We start from the raw sequence: 20,641 nt of genomic DNA on the forward strand, positions 1-20,641 counted from the left end.
AGAGAAAAATAGGAAGCAGCCCTGGTTTTCCTCCCACAGAGAGCTTTTCTTTATCTCGTGGAAGACTTTTCTCCTCCAGAAACCTCAGAAGCGGGCAGAGTGGTGGAAGACAGCAGGTGTCGTGAGCTCCATCAGCTCAGCGGAGGGATAAAAACAGGTGTTTGTGGGTCCGGAGCTCTCGTCGAGGGCGGAACGTCGAGAAAAACTTGCAGGGGCGTTTTTTGGATCCCTGTGCCAGTGAGAAGGCGTGTAAATAAATGTGGCCTACTGGGTTCTGCATGGCAGAGCAGCAGCACGAAACCTGAGTGCTCGTTGGTCTGTGACTGTGATCAGTTGTATCTGTTGCAGAGGGGTGATATGGGGGAGCCAGGTCACAGCCTAGCCTAGCTAGCTAGCATAACCTAGCTAGCACAAGGCATTTCTACATGGAAAGGAAAACTACAGCTGGATCTGAATCAACAACACCTCTTGGGTATTATGAATACCATTTTTAAAAGAAGCTGAATGCCGTCTTCGCGTCTCTGGGTGACGCGTATGTCAACAATTTAATCCCCAAACAATGACTCTCTTTCCTGCAGTCTCAGGTTTGTCCATTCCCTTCGCAGTTTCCCCATTTGGTCATTTCAGGCAGCTCGGACGGCCTGTTGCCGGCTCTGTTGTGACTCTCTGCGAGCTCCTCCTCCTTTAATAAGTAGCTACATCTTGCCAGGACACTCCCTGGTCCAGCCTCACTATTCACGTCTAATAATAGACGTCTCAGTGACTTCGGGGGATTTGCAGCGTTTAAGCCCTCGGTGAAGAATGCGCCGTGATTACTGATCACACCACCGATGCCGCCGCTCCTCTACTAATGACAGCTATAGGAGGCTCTGAAACTCAAAGTAAATCACATGAGTGGACGCTTTATCCTTGGCATCCAGCCACATAATGTTAGTAAAAAAGGCTCAAAAGAACAGGTACACATCAAAGACCGTTTAAAACAATAGAAGAAGAGAATAAACACCATTATGTTGCAACTGTTTTTATTAATACCTTCAGATAACAAAGCTTTTGTTTCCTTTTCTGTTGCCAGGACCTCAGGATGGCGAGTGGTGAAGTGCAACGCCCGGTTGAACGTCGCCGCTATGCTCGGTCATGTGACCGAGCTTGACGCCGCCAGACGCTGGATCCCACTTGCTGCTTTGCCGTAGTCTCTGCTGTGTCCACCATGAGAAGATCCAACAGGTTTCTCACCTCTCTGCCCTCATACTGGCACCGCTGCTGTGCCGCGTGAGCGCCCCCACCCCCCCCACCGGCAGTTACTGCGCGGCATGGCCTCTCTGGACCTGCCGTACCGCTGTCCTCGCTGCGGGGAGCACAAACGCTTCCGAAGCCTCTCGTCCTTGCGCGCCCACTTGGAGTACAACCACACGTACGAGACCCTTTACGTCCTGTCCAAATCCAACAGCGTGTGCGATGCCGCTGCTCTGCTGCCTCTAGTGGCGGAGGGAGCGTTGCTCGCGCCCGCCAACAACAACGACCCCTTCGAGCCCCTCAGGCCGTCGGCTTTAAAGGAGCACCGCTTTCCTTGCCGCGAGCTTCCCTGTGCCGACGACTTGAGCCTCACCCCGGCTAACTCCAACACTGCAGCCAGGTACCTTCCAAATGTGGAGTTTCCCCTGGGGGAGATTTTTATGAAGAAAGCAATGACATCCGCAGACCCGGGCTCCCATGGTAACCCCAGCACAGCCGTGGCAGTGGCGGCGAACGTAGCGGCCAGTGCGGTGGAGGCGGCGTACGAGGAAGGCCTGGCCCGGCTGAAGGCTCGAGCGTTCGAGCGGCTGGAGCTGGACGAAAGGCTGGAGAAGCTGTCCGAAGAGGTAAATAGAGTCAAAGTGTTCTTTTTTTTTTTCGTTCCAGGTGAAGTTCGGGGCAGCTGATGTGGCTTTTGTCGCACAGGTGGAGCAGAAAATAGCAGCGCGTGTGGGTCGTCTGCAGGCGGAGCTGGAGAGGAAGAGCTCTGAGCTGGAGCGGGCCAAGCAGGAGAGCGAGCGGCTGAGCCAGGAGAAGCAGGACCTGGAGGACAAAGCCTCGGAGCTGTCCCGGCAGGTGGACGTGTCCGTGGAGATGCTCGCGAACCTCAAACAGGACCTGGTCAACAAGGAGGCGGAGCTTAATCACAAACAGCAGTGAGTAAAAACAGCGCGTCGGTCGATTGCGTCCTCGTGTTGGTGTGATTTCCCCTCACCAGATGTGGTCAGCATCTGTCCTGTTGCTTCCTGCTTAGCAGCTCGGTCTGAGGGCGGGGTGGGCCAGGAGATGCGCTGCCCCTGTGACGTGGGCTCCTCCACCGGGCCGCTTCATTAAGCGGATTAAACTCAGTCGTAGTTGGCGATTACTGGCTCCCAATCAGACGGGCACCACTGGGAACTCTCCCACAGTGCACTGGCAGAGACAGCGGGCGTTGTTTTAAATGAATTTTATATATTTTTTATTTAAATGAATCCCAAAGACTTGTGTTTTTGCTCCATGTATTTATGCTATTTTTAGCCTGATAGGAAAGATAAAAGGCTGTTCCTTCCCAAAGAGTCTCTGCTTGGGGATTCATTTCCTCAGAAATAGTAAAAACATCAACACACTCTTCCTGCTCCTCTAAGTTCAGCTTGTTTCCAAGTATTTAGAGTCATCAAACACGTACATAAAGGACCTAAACAAGGAGGTTCTTCGACGTCTTTGGACTGTTCGCAGTTAGCAGCACTAGAAAAAGCTTCCCATAATGCTTTGCTCTAGTGCTGGAGAATCTGTGGATATCAGTATTTGTTTCAGTCCCTCTGGTCGTCCAGTCTTCATTAGTCGGGCGATTTTCACATGAATTTGCATAAAATGCACGTTCAGCTTTTGGCCTGGTGTTTTATTTTGAAAATCCTCACCAGGATCCTGATCGGGCTCTCAGTTGTAGTCACAGATTCTCGTTGAAGAGCATCATCTGCACGCAGCGTCTCCTGCACTTCGCCGGCCTTGAGAACACCGAGCCTGTTTAGGACGCACTGTTCCCAACATCTAACAGAGCTCTGTCTTTTCGGGCATCATGACCAGTCGATTTAATCAGTGGGTGGGAGCTGCCGCAGAGGAGCTTTGTCAACTCACCCTGCTATGTTGCAAAGGTTAGCTGCCGTCACGTTAGCCAAACTTGGCAGCGTCGGGCTGGGAAGGTCACCCCCGACCGCACTCCTGAAAATCCCTGTCTGGCTCTGGGACTGCGCCTCTTTCCTCCCCTTAAAGACAGACACACACTTCTTTTTTTCCTCTGTCTGTGTCAGTCTGGGGAGGAGCTGGCAGTCGAACAGTACGTTCATTTAGACTCCAAACCCCCGAGTCATTCCGAGGTGGAAAAAGACCGTCACAGTGGATGAATGTTCAGCAAGGTTGATGACCGAAGCGCTTGACAGCTTGTTGGATAAAACTGAGCTGCCTGAAGGAGTTATGATCACACACTTTTTTAATATCGAATTACTTTGACAACTCTGGCGAGGCGGCCCTCATCAACCCTGGTACCATATGCTAAAGATGTGAATCAACGGATCCCATTGCTAGCATCACTGCAGACGTAAGCACTTGAAGTATCAGACGCAAAACTAGGCATTATAAGTACATACGGACGCCTCCGGTTCAGCCGGTCTCCATTAGCGTCACAGCACGACGTTTTATAGCTGAAGTTCATTCACAAACGTGGCGCTCGACATTCCGGTGCAGCAGTCGGCGCGCATAACCGTCGCTCAGTCGTGGTAATTAAGCAGTTGAACAGCATCTGGAATAAGTGAGAGCAGATGGTGTCGCCGCAAACCGAGGGACGGTCGTCTCCGCCGTTGGAACGGGCAGCTGAACCGGTGTGAAACTCATTAAGGCACATTTTGTGTTTCCATGCTAATATCTCTCCAGCTGCCATAATCTGTGTGAAGACAGCAGGACTGGTGTAAGACCGTCACTGTTGCTGGTGGCGGCACCGTGTTCAGGCCGCGGTTTGGTCGCGGTTTTCACTGTCAGGGGAAAAAGAAGCAGTGCGGCGGCTAAAAACATGGCTAAATAATCGATAAGAGGCTATTAAAACGTCGTTAATGACACAACTTGATGACACTCTTCACAGTTCAGAGGCAAAGCCAAAGAAACTTACTGAAATCTAACCTGAAATTAGCAAATATTGTTTAATAGTTAGTTGTCGGCCGCCCACTAATAAACACTTCCTTTGTCAAGTTTGATTGTGTGAAAAAGCTGGTTATTATGGTAATTTTGCAGCCGTACGCCTGCTTTTTAGACAGGTGAAACAGCAATTGTCAGGTTTTTAGCCCCACAGAGGCAACAGGCCTCATGAACGCACACCCACACACACATTTCTGCGTTCCTATCTTTGTGAGGACACAGGTGAGCACGCACGCGCACATAAATACTAGTAAGAAGAACTCAAATGCTGCAGCTTTTATGTACAAAAACACTACAAAAACGACCCTTTCATTTCCCCAAAATGGGTCAGGGACGCCAACGATTCCCTTCGATGGGACGTTTCCTTTCCTGGTTTCCTGGTTCCTGGTTTACAGTGACACAGATCCTACGTCCACGTTCCTACCACCTTCATGTGTTGCGTGTTTTTGTGGTTTTGCATGCTCCAAAATTCACTTTTGTCCTATAAATTGAAACCTCTGTTCCAAATATTTTGCTTTCATTGCATTTTAAATGAAGAGAGACATTAACGTTATTATTACGTCGTGTGTGCTAGACGGCCATGACTGCATGGGGCTGTGATACGTCCAAATGTGACATTATTTCATTGTTCGATCCGGGTGCTGGACTTCGGCTGGTGTTCAGCTTTGTCTTCCTCACACGGCCTGTGACAGGAGGCTGACCAGCGTTTTCCATTAGCGGGATCCTTTCAGACGGTCGGTCCTCGTCGATAATGTCGGCCACAAGGTGTGACTGAGCTTTACTGAGCTCTGATATTTACCCCAGTGGATCAAAAGGTTCCCATTTGGACCTCCAAAATTCAAAAAGAGGCCACTATCATTTTTATTCAGTGGTGTCGGAGGGACTTGGTTTTATTGTCTTAATGTGGCCGTTGCCTTTGATGTCTAAATTTAGCAGAGTGTGTGTCGCACTGGAGCTGACACCTTCAACGCTGCCCCCCCCCCGCGGGCAGCATCTGGGGTAAATGTGCAGATTTGTTTCATCACCTTGAGGCTTTATGTCTGTGGTGTGACGGTGACTCACACAGTGAGCGCGAGGTGTGTGTGTGTGTGTGTGTGTGTGTGTGTGTGTCTGCACGCGTGCGTGTGTGTGATTGTGCGTGTTGAAATCAGGACTGACAGCCGGAAGTCACGGACCGTCTCCGCTACGCCGCTCCCCCGACCCTCCGGTGCTTCCTGCTTCCCCAGTTTGTCGTCTCTTCCTCCGATGTTGCTCCAGCTTCGCTCCACCCTCATAATCTTGCCCCCCCCCCCCCTCCTCGTCCCGGTCTTTGAATCAATTCTCGGCGAGGCTGCCAGGCGGTCTGGGGCGGCCGCGCGTCGCGTCCTCACGCAGTTAAAGAGGTTGGAAGGTTTTCAAGATGGCTGCCCTCATGGGATCCCTCTCCTATAACAACAATGTTCAGCACTTCCTGCAACAAATTACAGATGCATTATCTCTCATATGGAAAGACGACACTGCCCCAAGTACGCACAGAACCGGCCTCGTTCGGCAACGCCGGCGCTGGAAGCTGTCGCCACGTGATTCGTGAGGATTCCTTGTTCCAGCTGCTTGTTCGTAGGATAAATGATGCACAGCTTCAGTGGTTGCGTCCAAACTCATGATACTTGGCTTATTTACACGTGCGCTGTCGTGAGATATAGAAGGACCCTCAGCGACACCCTCATCCTCCCATCAACCGCTGTGTGTGACCTCAAATTTCAACTGATCAAGGAATAAAGGCGGGAATGCTTAGAAACGGGGGTTGGATCATCGATGGTTCAGATGTGTGATGTGATTAACGTGACTGCCCTGCCGGCACCTTTAGCGACTCGCTGCTGATGTTTTTATCGCCCACAAAAATGACCATTTTTGTTTCAGCCCGACTGACGACCGTCTCCCCTCCGGTCCCGGTGGGCTGTTTTATAAACTAATAAAATTCTGCAAACATACTGGCGCCCTCAATTATTCCCATTACAAAACGCTAATGGGATGTTAGCAATGCTAACAGAGGCAGTGGAGACTTTATCAGCTAAAACATCAGATCTGATCTGTCCTTCAAATGAAGACTCCGATTCTGGACAGACTTTCAGAGCTGCGTGTTCCAGGCCCGCTTGGATTCTTCCTTTTTCCAGGTTTCCGGCTGAAGATTGGCTTTTAACTACGCTTTCATTTCCCCCCTAGTCAGCCGTTAATTTGCCCAAATGTTGATGTAATCTTTCCCGAGGACGAGAGACGCTAACCACATCGGCCCAGATGCCAGATTATTTTTATCTCATTATTTTCGGAGGATCCCCTCTCAGTGCCTGGCGATGGAGAGTTCGTTGTCTAATGGTTAGCAGACTTTTACATCCGCTGACTGGAAGAGCTAAACGGGAATGTTCCCTGGATTATTGGCCTGGATTATTTAATGAGGATAAACCGGTTTAAACTGGAGTGAGGCTGATTTTATGTCCCGTCTGAGGCCTCCAGGGGCCTCATTTGTCAGAAACCTTTTGTGAATGACAGGAAGAGTTCCTGAATGTCATCAGGACAAATCCATCATCTTCCATCACTGAGAGAGTATTACTGGATGTTTATCAGGAGCTTTTGTCTCATTCTAGCAGAGATCCAGGAACTTGTGACGTCACTGGAACTCGTATTTGGTCCGACTGCTCACTGCGGTTGTGATCAGACGACACAATGACTGCAGCAGATGGGGACCCTGAATAACTCCACGGTTTGACTCTGACACTTTTTACCGGATGTGTCTTTGTTCCCGGACAGAAGCCGGCTTCTGAAGGACAGCAGTTTGAACAGAAGCAGAACTTATTAAGCAACAAAAACCACAACCTTCATTTGTGGACTTAATATAATGGCGCCTATCTGCTTGTGTTCAGCTGAAAGCTCCGTATTTTGGGAATTCTGGGCTTGCGATGCCTTTAATATTGATTGAAAAATAACATAACTAACATTTTTCTTTAATTGTGTAGCTGTTTGTAGCTGAATTTTTCTTCATGTGACTGATTTTATACAATAAAGCGAAACAAAGTAATGGCAACCAAAAGATAAATGTAAAACTCCGGTCCGCTTTAGAATTTCAGGGATTTTCTCTTGTCTCTCCACCGTTTGTTTGCAGGGAGGTCGCCCAGATCGACCAGTTCCTCCAGGAGACGGCGGCGCGCGAGGCCAACGCCAAAGTGCGGCTGCAGCAGTTCATCGAGGAGCTGCTGGACCGGGCGGACCGAGCCGAGAAGCAGCTGCAGATCATCACCAGCTGTGGGACCACGCCCAACGGCAGCCTGGGCCACTGCAGCCTCCAGGCCTCCAAGGGCAACGGGTGCCAGGTTCGCATGATAACGGAACAGATCACATCAGCTAGCCTCTAAATCAGTTTATTTTACCCAATTTTACCGCCTTCTTAGCACAAACAGTCGAATTCCAGTTTCTGAAAAAAAGAAAAGCGATATTATACCATAAACAGATGGCCGAATGTGCGTGGGCATTCAAATAAGGCACCATTGTGCCGCCTGTGATGTTTGCACATGTGTTGCTAACTGGGATATTTCTCTCTTAGTGAAAGTGACACACCGGCGTTGCTTGGCAGCCTGCAGCTCCTGTTGCATCCCAGATTTGTCAGCGTGGTTATTTTTTATTTTTTATTTTTTTAACCGCACATCGTGCGAGGCTGAAATTTAAAAAGCCGAGTCTTGTTATTCAGTTCTCCAACTGATCAGCCAACAGCCGCTGGAACAAGAGGCGACTTGTTTCATGGCGCTGATCCGGGTGCTGCCATAGAAACCGAGTCTGCCTTGGATGCAATATGGAATTCATTTAGTTGGGGGAAGCTGTTTCGTGTTGCTCGTTATTCGGGTTAGGGTCTGTGAGGGGCTGCTCCCATCACTGTGAGGATGGTGGGATGGATCCGACGAGTGGGATCAGGGATCTTTCCCTTTTTTCCACGTTTGGAGTTCTTACACCTGTGACTAAGCCTTATGGCAGCACTGGCTGGTTGGCTCCTTCTTTCACCGTCAAGGGAAGCCCAGAAATGACACCTAACCCATCCGCACACGCCGGTGACCTCACTGCCACGGCGTTGGCGGGGTTGCCCTCGTCTCCAAGGCACCGCGGGGATATTTTAGGAGAGAAGGCGCGTCTGACTGGCTTCCTGCTCTCTGTCAGCTTTCTCACCGCGTTTGATTGCTTCCATTTCCGGGAATATTGTCCAACCCCCCTTCCCCGCACACACACACACCCCACCCCCAACTACAGGGCCTTTTTCCAGGCTGGGCGCCATCTATGGATGGTGAAAACCTGCTCCTGGAGGGAAAGAGAGGAAGGGACAGCGTCAGTGGCTGTGCATGTTTTACCTCTGAGGAACATTGCCAGACTGGTACACAGAGTTCCACCTGGCATCAACACACACACACACACACCCACACACGCACACACACACACAAATCAATGCACCGGCAGCTTTGGGGGATGTTCTCAGGCGAGTAGAGAGCTCAAGCATCGGGCTACACAACCACATCTAAAAAAAGATCTGGAATATTGCTTCGGTCTCATTTGTATGCAGAACAAGGGCTTCGTGTGAACCTTTTTAACAAAAAGAACTGAGGCTGTAGTTGATAATGTAAAGGCTTGACCCGCTACATGAGAGCAGCATGTTAAATCTGCTGTTTTATTTTAGCTTATTGCCAAAATGGTGACAGCAAAAGCGCTAATGAGGGAGGGTGAAGGCTCGTTTTACCTCGATCCCACAGATGCATCCAGGCGGCCCCAATGTGACATGATTCTGATGTGGGATGTATATATATACTGTATAGGGGTTTTCTGCTGCTGTTTAATTTCCTTGTCCTTTACCACGGGCTCTTCAGGAGTAGAAATACCAGTTGCAGTTGAGACCAATGAGCCCAGTCTGAACAATGTCCACGACTGATTTTCTTTATTTTCCTCTAATTTGCATGTTTCCAGAGAAACTCCAGCCTCTCTGGGAGCACGCGCGGCATCTACCAAGTGTCTGAGCGCCACTCCTCCCCCAGCACCGGGTACGTCTGCACATCTTAATATGCTTTAACCGCGATGTGAGAGCCCACTAACTCAACCAGCGTTGACACAAAGACGTGTATTTTACTTTCCAGGCTGATATTGTCTCTGTCCATTAGTCTGTTTTTAAAGAAACACTTGTGGAGCTTTGTGAGACTTGTTGCCGCCCGCTGGATTTATTTGATCTCATGAGAACGGCGACAGCCGGTCTGACAGTTCTGTGGGAATGCAACTGAATTTCTGGCCCCGAAGCTTTTAAATACAATCAAGTGTTCTTGCTGCCACGGGCCTTTTGTTCCCTTCGTCAACACCGGGTAAACTGCTGAAGAGTGGAAGTGCTACGGTGACAACCTGTTAACTCCCATCTGCTCTCCCGCCCTTGACGTAAAACTTAAAAATCAGTAACACTTGCAGTGAGAATTACTCAAATTCCCGGTTCTCCTGAACAATTGAATTGGTCCGTTTGAGTGGCGCTGTAGTGAGTGGCAGGGGTGCATCTGCAGGCTATTGCCTCATTACTTATTTATACAGCACGCCACAAGCTTGCTTTTCCCCCTTGGAGTCATGCTCCAGGCTGCACAGACCAGTAGAAGAGGTGAAGAGCAGGGTAGACGTCTCCCTGCATGAGGTGCCACTGAGGTATTTCTGTGCCGGAGATCTCAGGCACACGGGCGCGTCATGATGCTCTGACTAACCCGACTGTCATCCCCAGCTGGTATGCGAACGTGCTTCCTAAAAACGACGTCACGCGCAAACCTGTCAGGCCTTCCCTGCTGAAACGGCGATGGCACCAGACGCACAAACGCGCTCCATCCAATCTGCCATCTGGTTATTAATATCCGTTCATCTGGGACGAGCTGTAGTAGAAAAAAAGTTGTTGCGAGCTGAAGTGTGCATCAGTTCGGTGGGTAAAGCGTCACCGGAGTTATTAGGTCGTGTGCTGATCCGGTTGAAATGTTGGAATCAGAGGAATTCAGTGTTGTTTAGCTTCTGATCTGCTCTTTAAACGGGATATTTTCTGCAAAGATGAGGGAAGTAAAAACAAGTGCAAAGTGCCAAAAAGCGAGCAAAATGCCGTATTTTGTGAGCGGTGGCCACTGCTTATTTCTTCTACTGACTGGGGAGGTTATTTCGAGGACTGCAGCAAGTGTGTATGCAGGCACAAAAGCTGCTCTCATTCTACTGTAACTCCTCTGACTGTAGTAAATCATCCAGTGGAATATCTGTGCTTATGTTTGGTTTCAGAACCCGTCGTGCAAATTGCTGGGATCATGGAGGATGATATACAGTTGCCTTTTGCAACCACACAATTAATGCTGTTCCTTTTCTTTACATTGAATTTTGAAAAATTAACCATAAATAAGAGCGTTAATAATAATTTATTAATTTAATTTTCGGCTAGCAATCACAAAGCATGGAACCGTAAAAAGAAAAAACAGAGGTGCGTTCACTGGTGTAAATAAATTTTCAGCCGCTAGGTGGAGACATTGTTCCGCTATTGAGCTTTCGTTATTCTTCCTGTAGCGCTATACTTTATTGATTAGCGGGGATATATTTATATTTAAACCTGTCTATAATCAGCAACTCAGCTAATTTTGCAACAGCATACCCAGATAATACAACAGTTCCCGAGTGTAATCCAGTTTTAGACTCTTATAGAATCTTATAAACAGTAAAAAGAGGAGAGCAAAACATATTTCATAATCAATAAATTTAATTGTGCATCAGTGTACAAACATGATCAGCCTTTTATCTGTTTCTCTCATGCTTTGTTGCAGAGCATCAAGGCGTATCAAGTCGGTCTCGCAGGGCTCTGGTGGTTACGACAGTGACAGCATGGAGATGCATCCCATGGAGGAATGTCCCGAGGCTCAGTACTACCACATGCAGTGTCGACTGGGCGAGGGGGGTTACGAGCGCTCCCCTGGATGTGGCGGAGGGGGATCGAGGAACTGGGGTCTCCGCAAACAAGCCATCCAGAACTGGCATCGCCGACCGTACAGGAACAGCACTGAGGGCGAGGAAGGAGACATGTCAGATGTGGCCTCGAGGACCACTGAGTCTGAAGTGGATATGTGGGAACAGGAAAGGAGAGCCGTGGCTGAGGTGCAGCAGTCCGCTCCTCCTTATGCTCACCACAGCAGGGCAGGATATCGTCCTAATGCAGGTACAAGTCCTCTAAAAAAAAAACAACACACTTTGGTCTAACAGCCGCCTCAGACACACAGGAGCGCTATCTAAGGTGCTAAAATGAGTCCCTTGAGAGCACCCACGAATAAGAGCAACACCCAGGAGATGACAGAAAAATATTATATTGATTAATGTAGTGAAATAATGCTTTGAGACAAAAACAATTCAGATGAGCATTTGAGCAACTCTAGTTTCAAGCAGTTGCTACTACATTTCCCAGAAGTCATGTGGTCAGGTGTACATCTTTTACAGATTCCAGGTGATGATGGTGATTTTACCGTCAAATGAACTCTTTAAGATCAGCTCAATCATGCTGCATTTAGGGTGCGTTCAAGTTCCCCGTAAGAAGCATCCACCTGAATGTAAGGATTAAAACATTTTCTAGCAGAACAGCTCATTAAAATAGCTGCACTTGCTGTTTTTGACTTCCCGTTTCTGTATTTTATTGCGGTGTAAATGGTGACAACTGTCATCCTGTTGTCGAGATGAGCGCTCTGCTGTATCGTCTGTCAGTGCTGAGATACACTCGCGTTCAGGCCGTCATGGCTGCACAGATTGTGCATCTTGCTGTTAACTTCCTGCGATGTGTTCTACTCAACACTGCTGCTCTCCATTTCTGTCCACCTGCTGTTGAGCTGTTTTGGATTTTTTTGTAAATTCAATAACAGGTGGACTCATGCACTCTGGGGAAAATGAAACTAGGTTTGAGCTCTGTGACAAATTCCTCTGACCTGTGATGGCTGGCTCATTAAAAAAAAAAATTGCACTCAACACTTTAGTGGCGTTATTCTGCTCTGACGCATTTTTCCGTATTGAGACTTTCTGCCAGGTTTCATCAGATGGTATGCATCTACAAACGGACTGTTTTTTTTCCCCTCAGCATGCGACACATGACTTGGCTTCTTTAGTTCATTTGGCAGTTTTGAGTGTAGGTGGTGTGAGCGAGAAACAAGGAGGGGTGACTGAGGGTGTGAGGACTGCTTCATAGCCCTGATGGCTTCAAGAGAAATGCCCTCTGAGGCTAAAGATGGGATGAGTCAATGAGAAGAAATGTTACTTGAGCTAGGTTGCGACAAATGGCGTCAACGATGGCAGCATAGAAGGAAAAGATTTGGTGAAGTTTGGCGCCACCGTGTGAGAGAATTTCGGTACTGCTCAAAACTAATTTGACTGGAACGACTTTATTTATCCCATAGGGCAATTCTGTTCAGCAATCTACCAATGACCTTGCAAAATTCCATGTATATACAGGAGAGTATCAGAAAGTTTGATTTGATTCCCTTTACCAGGTCGCCCTGATGGAGTCTACAATAAGCCCTGCCGCCACGAAAAGAGCCCGTCCAAATCCAGCGAGGTGATCAGTCCAGAGATCCTGAAGATGCGTGCGGCTCTCTTCTGTATCTTCACATACCTGGACACCAAAACTCTGCTGAGAGCTGCCGAGGTCTGCCGTGACTGGAGGTTTGTGGCCCGTCACCCGGCCGTGTGGACCAGAGTGCTGCTGGAAAACGCCCGTATCTCTTCCAAGGTGCGTGAGGAACCGGAGGTTTCTGCGCGCCGCGGCATCATTTCAGCAAAACGAAGGTCTTCTCTGATCTCCGTCTCTTTTTTCTCTCAGTTCCTGAGCACCCTGTCCCAGTGGTGCACTCAGACACACTCCCTCATCCTGCAGAACCTCAAGCCCAGACAGCGGGGAAAGAAGGAAAACAAGGAGGATTATGTGAAAAGCACACGGTAAGAGAAACATCAGAGAGAAGGGAAATAATATCTGGCCTGTTTGGGATTCTTTTTAGTTCCTGAAGCCTTCGGTATTTAAAACAAGTGTTTTTTGAAGGACTTTACCTATTTTGGGTTGTCCTCCTTTCATGTTTGGATCTAAGTGGCTGCCTGGAGGAAGGCTTGGAGGCCATGCTGAAGGCCACAGGAAGTAACCTGCTGATCCTTAAGATCTCCCACTGCCCCAACCTGCTGACTGATCGCTCGCTCTGGTTGGCCAGCTGCTACTGCCGCGCTCTGCAGGCGGTGACCTACAGGTAAACCGCTGCGTCCAGCTCCCGTGTGTCTCTGTTCGTGGACTGTCCAGACGTGGATCAAATCTATTGCAATTGTGCTTCAGAAGCGCCACCGACCCTGTTGGTCAGGAGGTCATCTGGGCCCTTGGAGCAGGTTGTAGAGACATAATCTCCCTACAGGTGGCGCCCTTGCATCCCTGGTAATTGGCAGATTGTTGTAAAAATCAATCTTTTGGTTATGATGTAACTCCTGTGGGTCGCCAACATTTGTCGGTCTCGTTTCGTCCCATTCAGCCAGCAACCTGCCCGTTTCAGTAACCGATGCCTGCAGACGATCGGAAGATGTTGGCCACACCTCCGCGCTCTCGGTGTGGGCGGGGCCGGATGTGGCACTCAGGGCCTGGCCTCTTTAGGTAAACCTCGTAGATTAGTTGCACGCAGGTATTCGTTATTCCACTTTATTGAGACCTCATACGTGCTTTTTTTTCTGGTGGCCATGTTGACGGCAACCAGACGCCAGATGATTTGTGTCTGTGTTCGATCCCAACGGTACCGCACGCTCAGTCCACCTCTGCTTTTATTTACTCCCCCTTTTTCTGCCGCAGCGAGGAACTGCATGCGCCTGCAGGTGCTGGAGTTGGACCACGTGAGTGAGATCAACCAGGAGGTGGCAGCAGAGGTTTGCAGAGAGGGCTTGAAAGGCCTGGAGATGTTTGTCCTCACCTCAACCCCAGTCACCCCTAAAGCCCTGCTCCACTTTAACAGTGAGTACAGACGCTTCAGGATTATTTTAACCCACGAGCAAGAGGAAACTGTCCCTTCTCTTTTCTGGTTGTGGCTTTACGTTGGATGTATGTATGAACTGATACTGGGATCTTCCTCCCACTCGTGTAGGCGTGTGCCGGAATCTGAAGTCCATCGTGGTTCAGATCGGTATAGAGGACTACTTTGAAGATCCCAGCAGCCCCGAGGCCAGAAAACTGTTTGATGAGATGGTCAACAAGCTGCAGGTATCTGCACACTAAAGCCAAAACACCAACAAGTGCCCACCGTTACACAACAGTGTAATACACACACACAAAAAAGATTTTTACATGTTCTCCGTGGCCACAGTCCTGTGGAGACCTTGCTAACGGAAATCCTGCCGTTTTATTTCTGTCTTTTGTGTTTCCGAAGGTGCATCTATGCGCCACACGATCGCATACCGTTTTAACCGTGACTCAGCCTTTGAAATCCCAGTCATGACTGGCTGCGGACGCCCTGGTGGAGAAGCCCAGGTCACCGAGGCAGCGAAATCCCCCGATTTTATTTATGTCGTCTTTATGAGTCACTTTCAGCATGTTGTGCTCATCGCAGCCGTTGTGTAAGCGCTTCAAAGCTGGCAGCAGGAACATCGCTGGATTATTTTTATCAAATGGGCAAAGTTCTCCTGTTGCATTTAAGCATCCCTTTGGATCGACACCTTCTACAGAGGTGGAGCCATAACAGATGCGCCTGAGCGGTGTTAATATACACACAGGTCTGCTGTTAGCGGAGACAACACACTCACTGGGGGCGTGGGGGACAGGAGGCTGCCAGCTATCGATGATTCTGACATCCTCTCCTCGTTTCAGGCTCTGAAGAAGAGGCCCGGGTTCTCCAAGATCCTCCACGTGAAAAGCGACAGCCTCTGCTAACATCTTGTGCGCCCAGTCTCCACCGGTCGGTACGTGTCAGTCAAAAAGAGACGGCCATTTTCGAGGCAACGTGCTGAGGGTCACCAGGAGTGACACCAGATCGCCATAACTAACCACGGTACAATGTTGAGTGTGCGTGTGTGTGTGTGCGTACATGCTGGGCTAACACAAGCTTCAAACAGAAAATAATTCAGCCTTCCAAGGACAGGGAATGTGTCGTTCCCTCATGAACATTCAAGAGGCGCTAAATACACATATAACCCATGAATGACCACATTTTCCGATACTTGACGTCTGCAGCGAAACTGTCCCCTTCCTCGCCGCTCCGCTCTCAGATGTCTTTTGCCTTCTGTGTAAAAACTGGTGGTGTCGTCGCACAGAGGCCGAGCCCTTTCTTCAAAACACCCGGAGGCGGGTGACAGCGCTGTGCTCCATCATGTGCATCCGTTTAGCCTTGACACGTGTTTGAAGCCGCCTCAGCACGTGGACAGGCGCCCGCGCCACGCCGCGTATACATCTCCACAGGTTCAGCGTCGAGGATCTTTACGCATGACTGAACTGTTGATCACATGATGAAAAACCTTCACGTGCCGACCGTGACCGGCAGATGAGATGGAGGGCAGAACTCAACAGCAAGCCTGGACCCGTTTGGTAGCCGTCGTGTCCGCAATGATTGATCCACAATGCATTTCTTTTCTTACAAAAAGAAGACGAAGAAAAAAGAAAAGCAAAAACAACCGGTGCCAATTCTGTCTGCCATCATTCCAGTATGTGTTTTCTCCAATGTGCCATTAATGAAGGAAGAGGGACAGTGTGATATTAATCAAAAAAAAAAAATCCAACAAACAAATGCTTACATGTGTTACAGTGTTCATATACATCTTAGGTAAATTTCATATCCTACTATCCACAACAGTGCCATTCTTCACATGTGTGCTTGTCACAGGTTGTGATGCTGAAAGACGCCCCACGTGTTTTCCAGACGTGTCCTCTGGCTCCCTCTGCTGCTTGTTCGGTGCAATTACACATCCGGCAGACGCGAGTGGACTCAACAAATCAACATTTATTACTGGGTAGTTATCAAAGCATTAGGGGCGTATTGATTAACATTAGTTAATGCATTGCAAGTCCTTAATGATGTGTCATCTAATCAGTCTTTTTGACATCGTTCACCCTGTGGATGTACAATTAGACTACACTCTGCGCACATACAGTGAGAGGTTTAAGTAACTGGCGGTGGCTTTCTCTTTCAGTTATTTTCAGGGTTTGTACATCTATAGGGTTAAACCGCAGCAGCACATGACATGACATAATTGCGTAAGAGCACTGCATATGCATTACATAACCTGCACATGCATACAGCCCAGATTCAGGTGTTAATGGCTATTTAAGTTTAACAGATTCCTGGTCTAGAGTCCAGCAGATATAAAAATCATGACACTCATGTTCTATTACGTTTATGTCTGTCTGTTCTGCCGAAGGATCTTGGTGATAACTTGACACAGTAATAATTCTAACATTTACTAATGTTAATAAATGCACCATCACATCTGCTTGCTCTTTAGTAACTAGTTAGACATTTTGGTGTTTGTAATTCAGCGTCAGGTATAGGAAAGTGTTGAAGTACATGTATCAGTACTGTGTCGTAACCACACCCGGGTTACAAGCATACCTGTTATGAAATGTTCTGGAGGGACCTTTGCAGGAGCCAACTTATAGTTCACCTTTGCTTCAGGCGTCTTGTTGGGAGAATTCGAGGAGAAAGTTTATATGGAAATCGACCAAAAGTCAGGACTTCTTCTGCTACTGCTGCATCTTACTCTCTTTTTCTCCGTTTCTCTTTCTTCTCGAGTCCCTGGACATTACAAGTGCAATATTAGAGGACTGGAGTTTCCTCTTTTCCAGTGTGCTGGGTTTCGGAGCACAAAAGTAAAATGCACAACACATTTGGATCTGGATAATCGGTGCAGGCGAGGACCACAAATCTTTGCCGGCTCCAGTTTGTCTTTATTTCCTTATTTTCTTTGTGATTGTAAATATCTTTGCACTTTTGAGTTGTCGGTTCGGAAGGAATTTCACGGTGTCACCTCGGGATCTGGGAATCAGGGTTTCAATTGTCTGGATCAGTTCATTGAAGATCATCATTATGTTTTAAGCAGCCGCTGTGTCGGAGAATGAGGGGGGAAAAATGACTTTAAAAAGCTGCTGCTGTCCCTGAATGCACCAGAGCCGAGTGACATCAGTTGAGAATGATTGTGGGTGTGCACACGTTCCAAGCCCGTATTTGGTTTGCGGATGTCTTCACGTGCTTCCAGGCCTGGATGCTACTGTTGCTGTAAACGATCGAGTGTGTTCTTCGACCAGGGGAAGCGTGAAAGTGACACAATAGAGAAAACACAAAGCACTTGTTGATTTATGAGTTTTAGACAATCCCACCTTTGCTATCGGCTAACCTGTACATAGTGTTTGTAGGAAAAAGGGGGAGGAAAAACACGAAAAAACACGACTGGTTTGATGTTGTATAGGTGGTACTTAAGGGTGGCAAAGGTCCGAGCTTACAGGGCTGCATTCTGTGAGCATTTTCTCTCCAAAGTTGAAAGATAAATATAGAGAATTATATTATGTATAACAGTAGTGTTGAAAATGCCGTTGTGTATTAGATACTTTATATTAAATGTGCATCAGAGTCATATACTGTAGAGATGGAAATTATTATGGAGAAGATTAAGATAATTCAGCTATTTATTTCTATAAAAAAGAGCTATGTGTATAATGTTGGCATGTTTGTGTTTGAGCATCAATCATTAAGTTGCCTTTAACTGTTCTGCTACTGTGACCAGAAAATAATTAGATGTTTATGGAGCTTCGATTGCCTGCAGGTTACTACTGTTTCTCTTTATTTGATCTCGTCTATTGTTGCACTGGTGAGAAGAAGAAAAAACAAAAAAGCTTTCTCTGATGTTTAATATAAAAGTGTTTTTAATATTTAGCTACTCCTCAGTAAAATACAATGCACCCCCCCCCCCCCCTCCCCTCCTCCCCTTCCCGCCCCTTCCCCACACCCGGACACTTTTGTGGGATCTGCTGGGGTCTGGGATGACCCCGGTGTCTGTCTGAGCCTGGCAGCAGTTTGGGGTGTCGTGGTGTGAAGCTGTCTAATCTACATGTTGGGATTTGTTCATGAAACACACACACACACACCCACACACACACACATATATATATCTATCTTCTGAACAGAACCACAGTTGGTCTCTACGTGAAAGTGCTTTTCAAAGGTTCATTACCAGTATGACGCCACGCTCACGCTTGTCTTTGTTTGGCGCCCGCGCCACAGTGCATTTGCTTTACTGTGATACTGGACCTGAGCACGTGGAGCCCGCCAGCTCTGAAAACAGCAGGTCAAAGGTGCCAACAACAACAAACCCGCTGCCCGGCCCGGCCCGTCCGCGTTCAGCCTGACTCAAGGTCAGATGGTCTTTAATTTAGCACTGGTTTTCACCCAGAGAACGAAGATTCCCACTTTGGCACCAAAAATGATAATTATTTACTATATTTAAGTGCAACTTTTTGCGTCCGTTGTTTAAATTTGGCCACAGCTTTGTTTATCTCTGCAAGAAGACCACAAATCATCTCTGGGCGAACCCTCTCTTTAAACCCCAGACGCCTCCCCTGTAACACGTATTTAGCATTTTACACCATGTTTTGCTATTTTACTTTCATCTCTGTGCAACTGCATCCCGTCGTGAGCGTCCTCGGACCTCTCCGTACATTTTTACGTATGAATGATTGTACTCTGCCTATTCATCTGAATAGTACTTTACACATTACCTCAACACTTATCTGGCAATTAAGTGTGTTTTGTGTATGTTCTTTTTGGTTTGTTTGTTTGTTTTTTTCGCCGTTCACATCGCAGTTGTTGTTCCATGATTTTCACTGGCGTTGCTGCGACAACAGCACGGATCCCGTTGCCGAAATGACTTTCCCCAGAAGATGACCAGCCTTCTATGATGACTGCAAGAAATGGAAATGTTTTACTACTCATTTTCGCACATTTGTTGTCATCAATAAAACTGCTTTAAATTACATTTGTGTCGCCTTTCGATTGCTTTTTTTTTTTTTTTTTTTTAAAAACAACAAAAAAACAAACAACCTGATGAACGTGGAGAAATTTTTCTATCATTCAATTGTGTGATGATGTAATATTTATATAGCGATTATGTAATTAAACCGAGATCCTCGGCAGCATTTGAAGCAATAAACTGCAGGAAACTGTTTGGTGTCGGAATTAATAGATAATATTTGTTCTGGTGTCTTATCAGTGGCGTCCCTTTATCGGTGTTGTTCTGTTGATCTCACAGCTGTTGTCTCTGCTGCTGGTTTCAGGCTGTTATTGGTATCCATGAACCAGACGCCACGATGATTCATGTCACCAATTGGCCACCAGGAGTCGCTGTTTACACTTATAATCCGACCTTTACAGTAAAGTAAAGATCTCGCAATGACTCTAAAATCCTGTCTGGACATTGTCGTTTGGTTGTTTCCTCGTGTTTGTGTTGCATCTGTCAACAGGTTAATACTGTAGACAAACCCTGTACTGCTCCCTGACAAACGTTATACTGCAAATATTTGAGACATAATTATTTGACTGCCTCCGGGTGACAGTAATTTTAATTAGGAGACCTCCAGGCAGTCTGATCTCTATAAAAGTCAGCCACTTTACAGCATCCTAATTAAACACCAAGTATACAGATGAGAAACATCATAGTAAATGAAGATGTTGACTCATATCATCAATGTTAGAACTTTGTTACACCTTTATTTCCTGTTTTAAAAAATGATGTCACGGTTTAGAAAATAATTAAATAATCCAATTTGACTTCCTGTGCAAACGTATTTGCTCTAAAGAGGTTGCAGCTCTTTCCAGCACTCAATTGTCAGAGTGACACATTTTAAATATGAACACATGGTTGCGTGGTTGTTGGGAAAATCAGGTTTCGTTTGTAACTTGAAACATTTCCTGAATTTGCCAATTAACCTCCATTGTTCCTCTGTCTTTCCTAAGTTCTTTAGGTACACAGATGTTGACTACTGGAGAAGATACCAAAGACGGAACACTTGAAATGACCAGAATGAGTATGATACTGGATTACAGAGTAGAACAAAGTAGAACTAAGGTACCGGTATGTTATAAATCTGCTGAAAGAGGCCAACAGAAAAACTGAAATTTTGTGAAACCACTAAAAAAATGTGGTGACAGAACCCAACCTCGGCTGGGGTCACAGACGTGTCCCATTTATCTACATGAACAGTGACATCATGTTTCCTTTTATACACCAAAACGTGCCATTTTTAGGATCTGTAGCTTTCAGTGAGTTTCCATTCACGGTTGTTGTTTCTTTTCCAGAGTTGTAAAAAAGCAGTCTTTCACCCAACCAATATCTGCCCTTACAATTTAATGAAGTTTAAAAACCTACATTAGCTACGGTAATAAAGACAGTCGTTATTACAAATAACTAACAGACGCACAATGCCTCCTTT

General features: G+C 47.2%; 1 protein-coding gene across 1 annotated transcript; it reads left to right on the forward strand.

Annotated features, from left to right (window-relative positions):
- Positions 1 to 1,310: 1,310 nt before the first annotated feature.
- On the forward strand, positions 1,311 to 19,188 carry fbxo41 (F-box protein 41). The gene is made up of 13 exons (XM_003972428.3): positions 1,311 to 1,859; positions 1,939 to 2,168; positions 7,313 to 7,520; positions 9,151 to 9,224; positions 11,001 to 11,389; positions 12,702 to 12,940; positions 13,031 to 13,146; positions 13,293 to 13,445; positions 13,529 to 13,624; positions 13,719 to 13,837; positions 14,030 to 14,188; positions 14,319 to 14,434; positions 15,038 to 19,188. Exons 1-13 carry the CDS (start codon positions 1,311 to 1,313, stop codon positions 15,098 to 15,100), a joined length of 2,511 nt encoding a protein of 836 aa, XP_003972477.1. The 3' UTR covers positions 15,101 to 19,188.
- The last annotated feature ends 1,453 nt before the right edge of the window (positions 19,189 to 20,641 follow it).

The sequence above is a fragment of the Takifugu rubripes genome, chromosome 17, assembly GCF_901000725.2.
Source record: "Takifugu rubripes chromosome 17, fTakRub1.2, whole genome shotgun sequence".
NCBI lineage: Eukaryota > Metazoa > Chordata > Actinopteri > Tetraodontiformes > Tetraodontidae > Takifugu > Takifugu rubripes.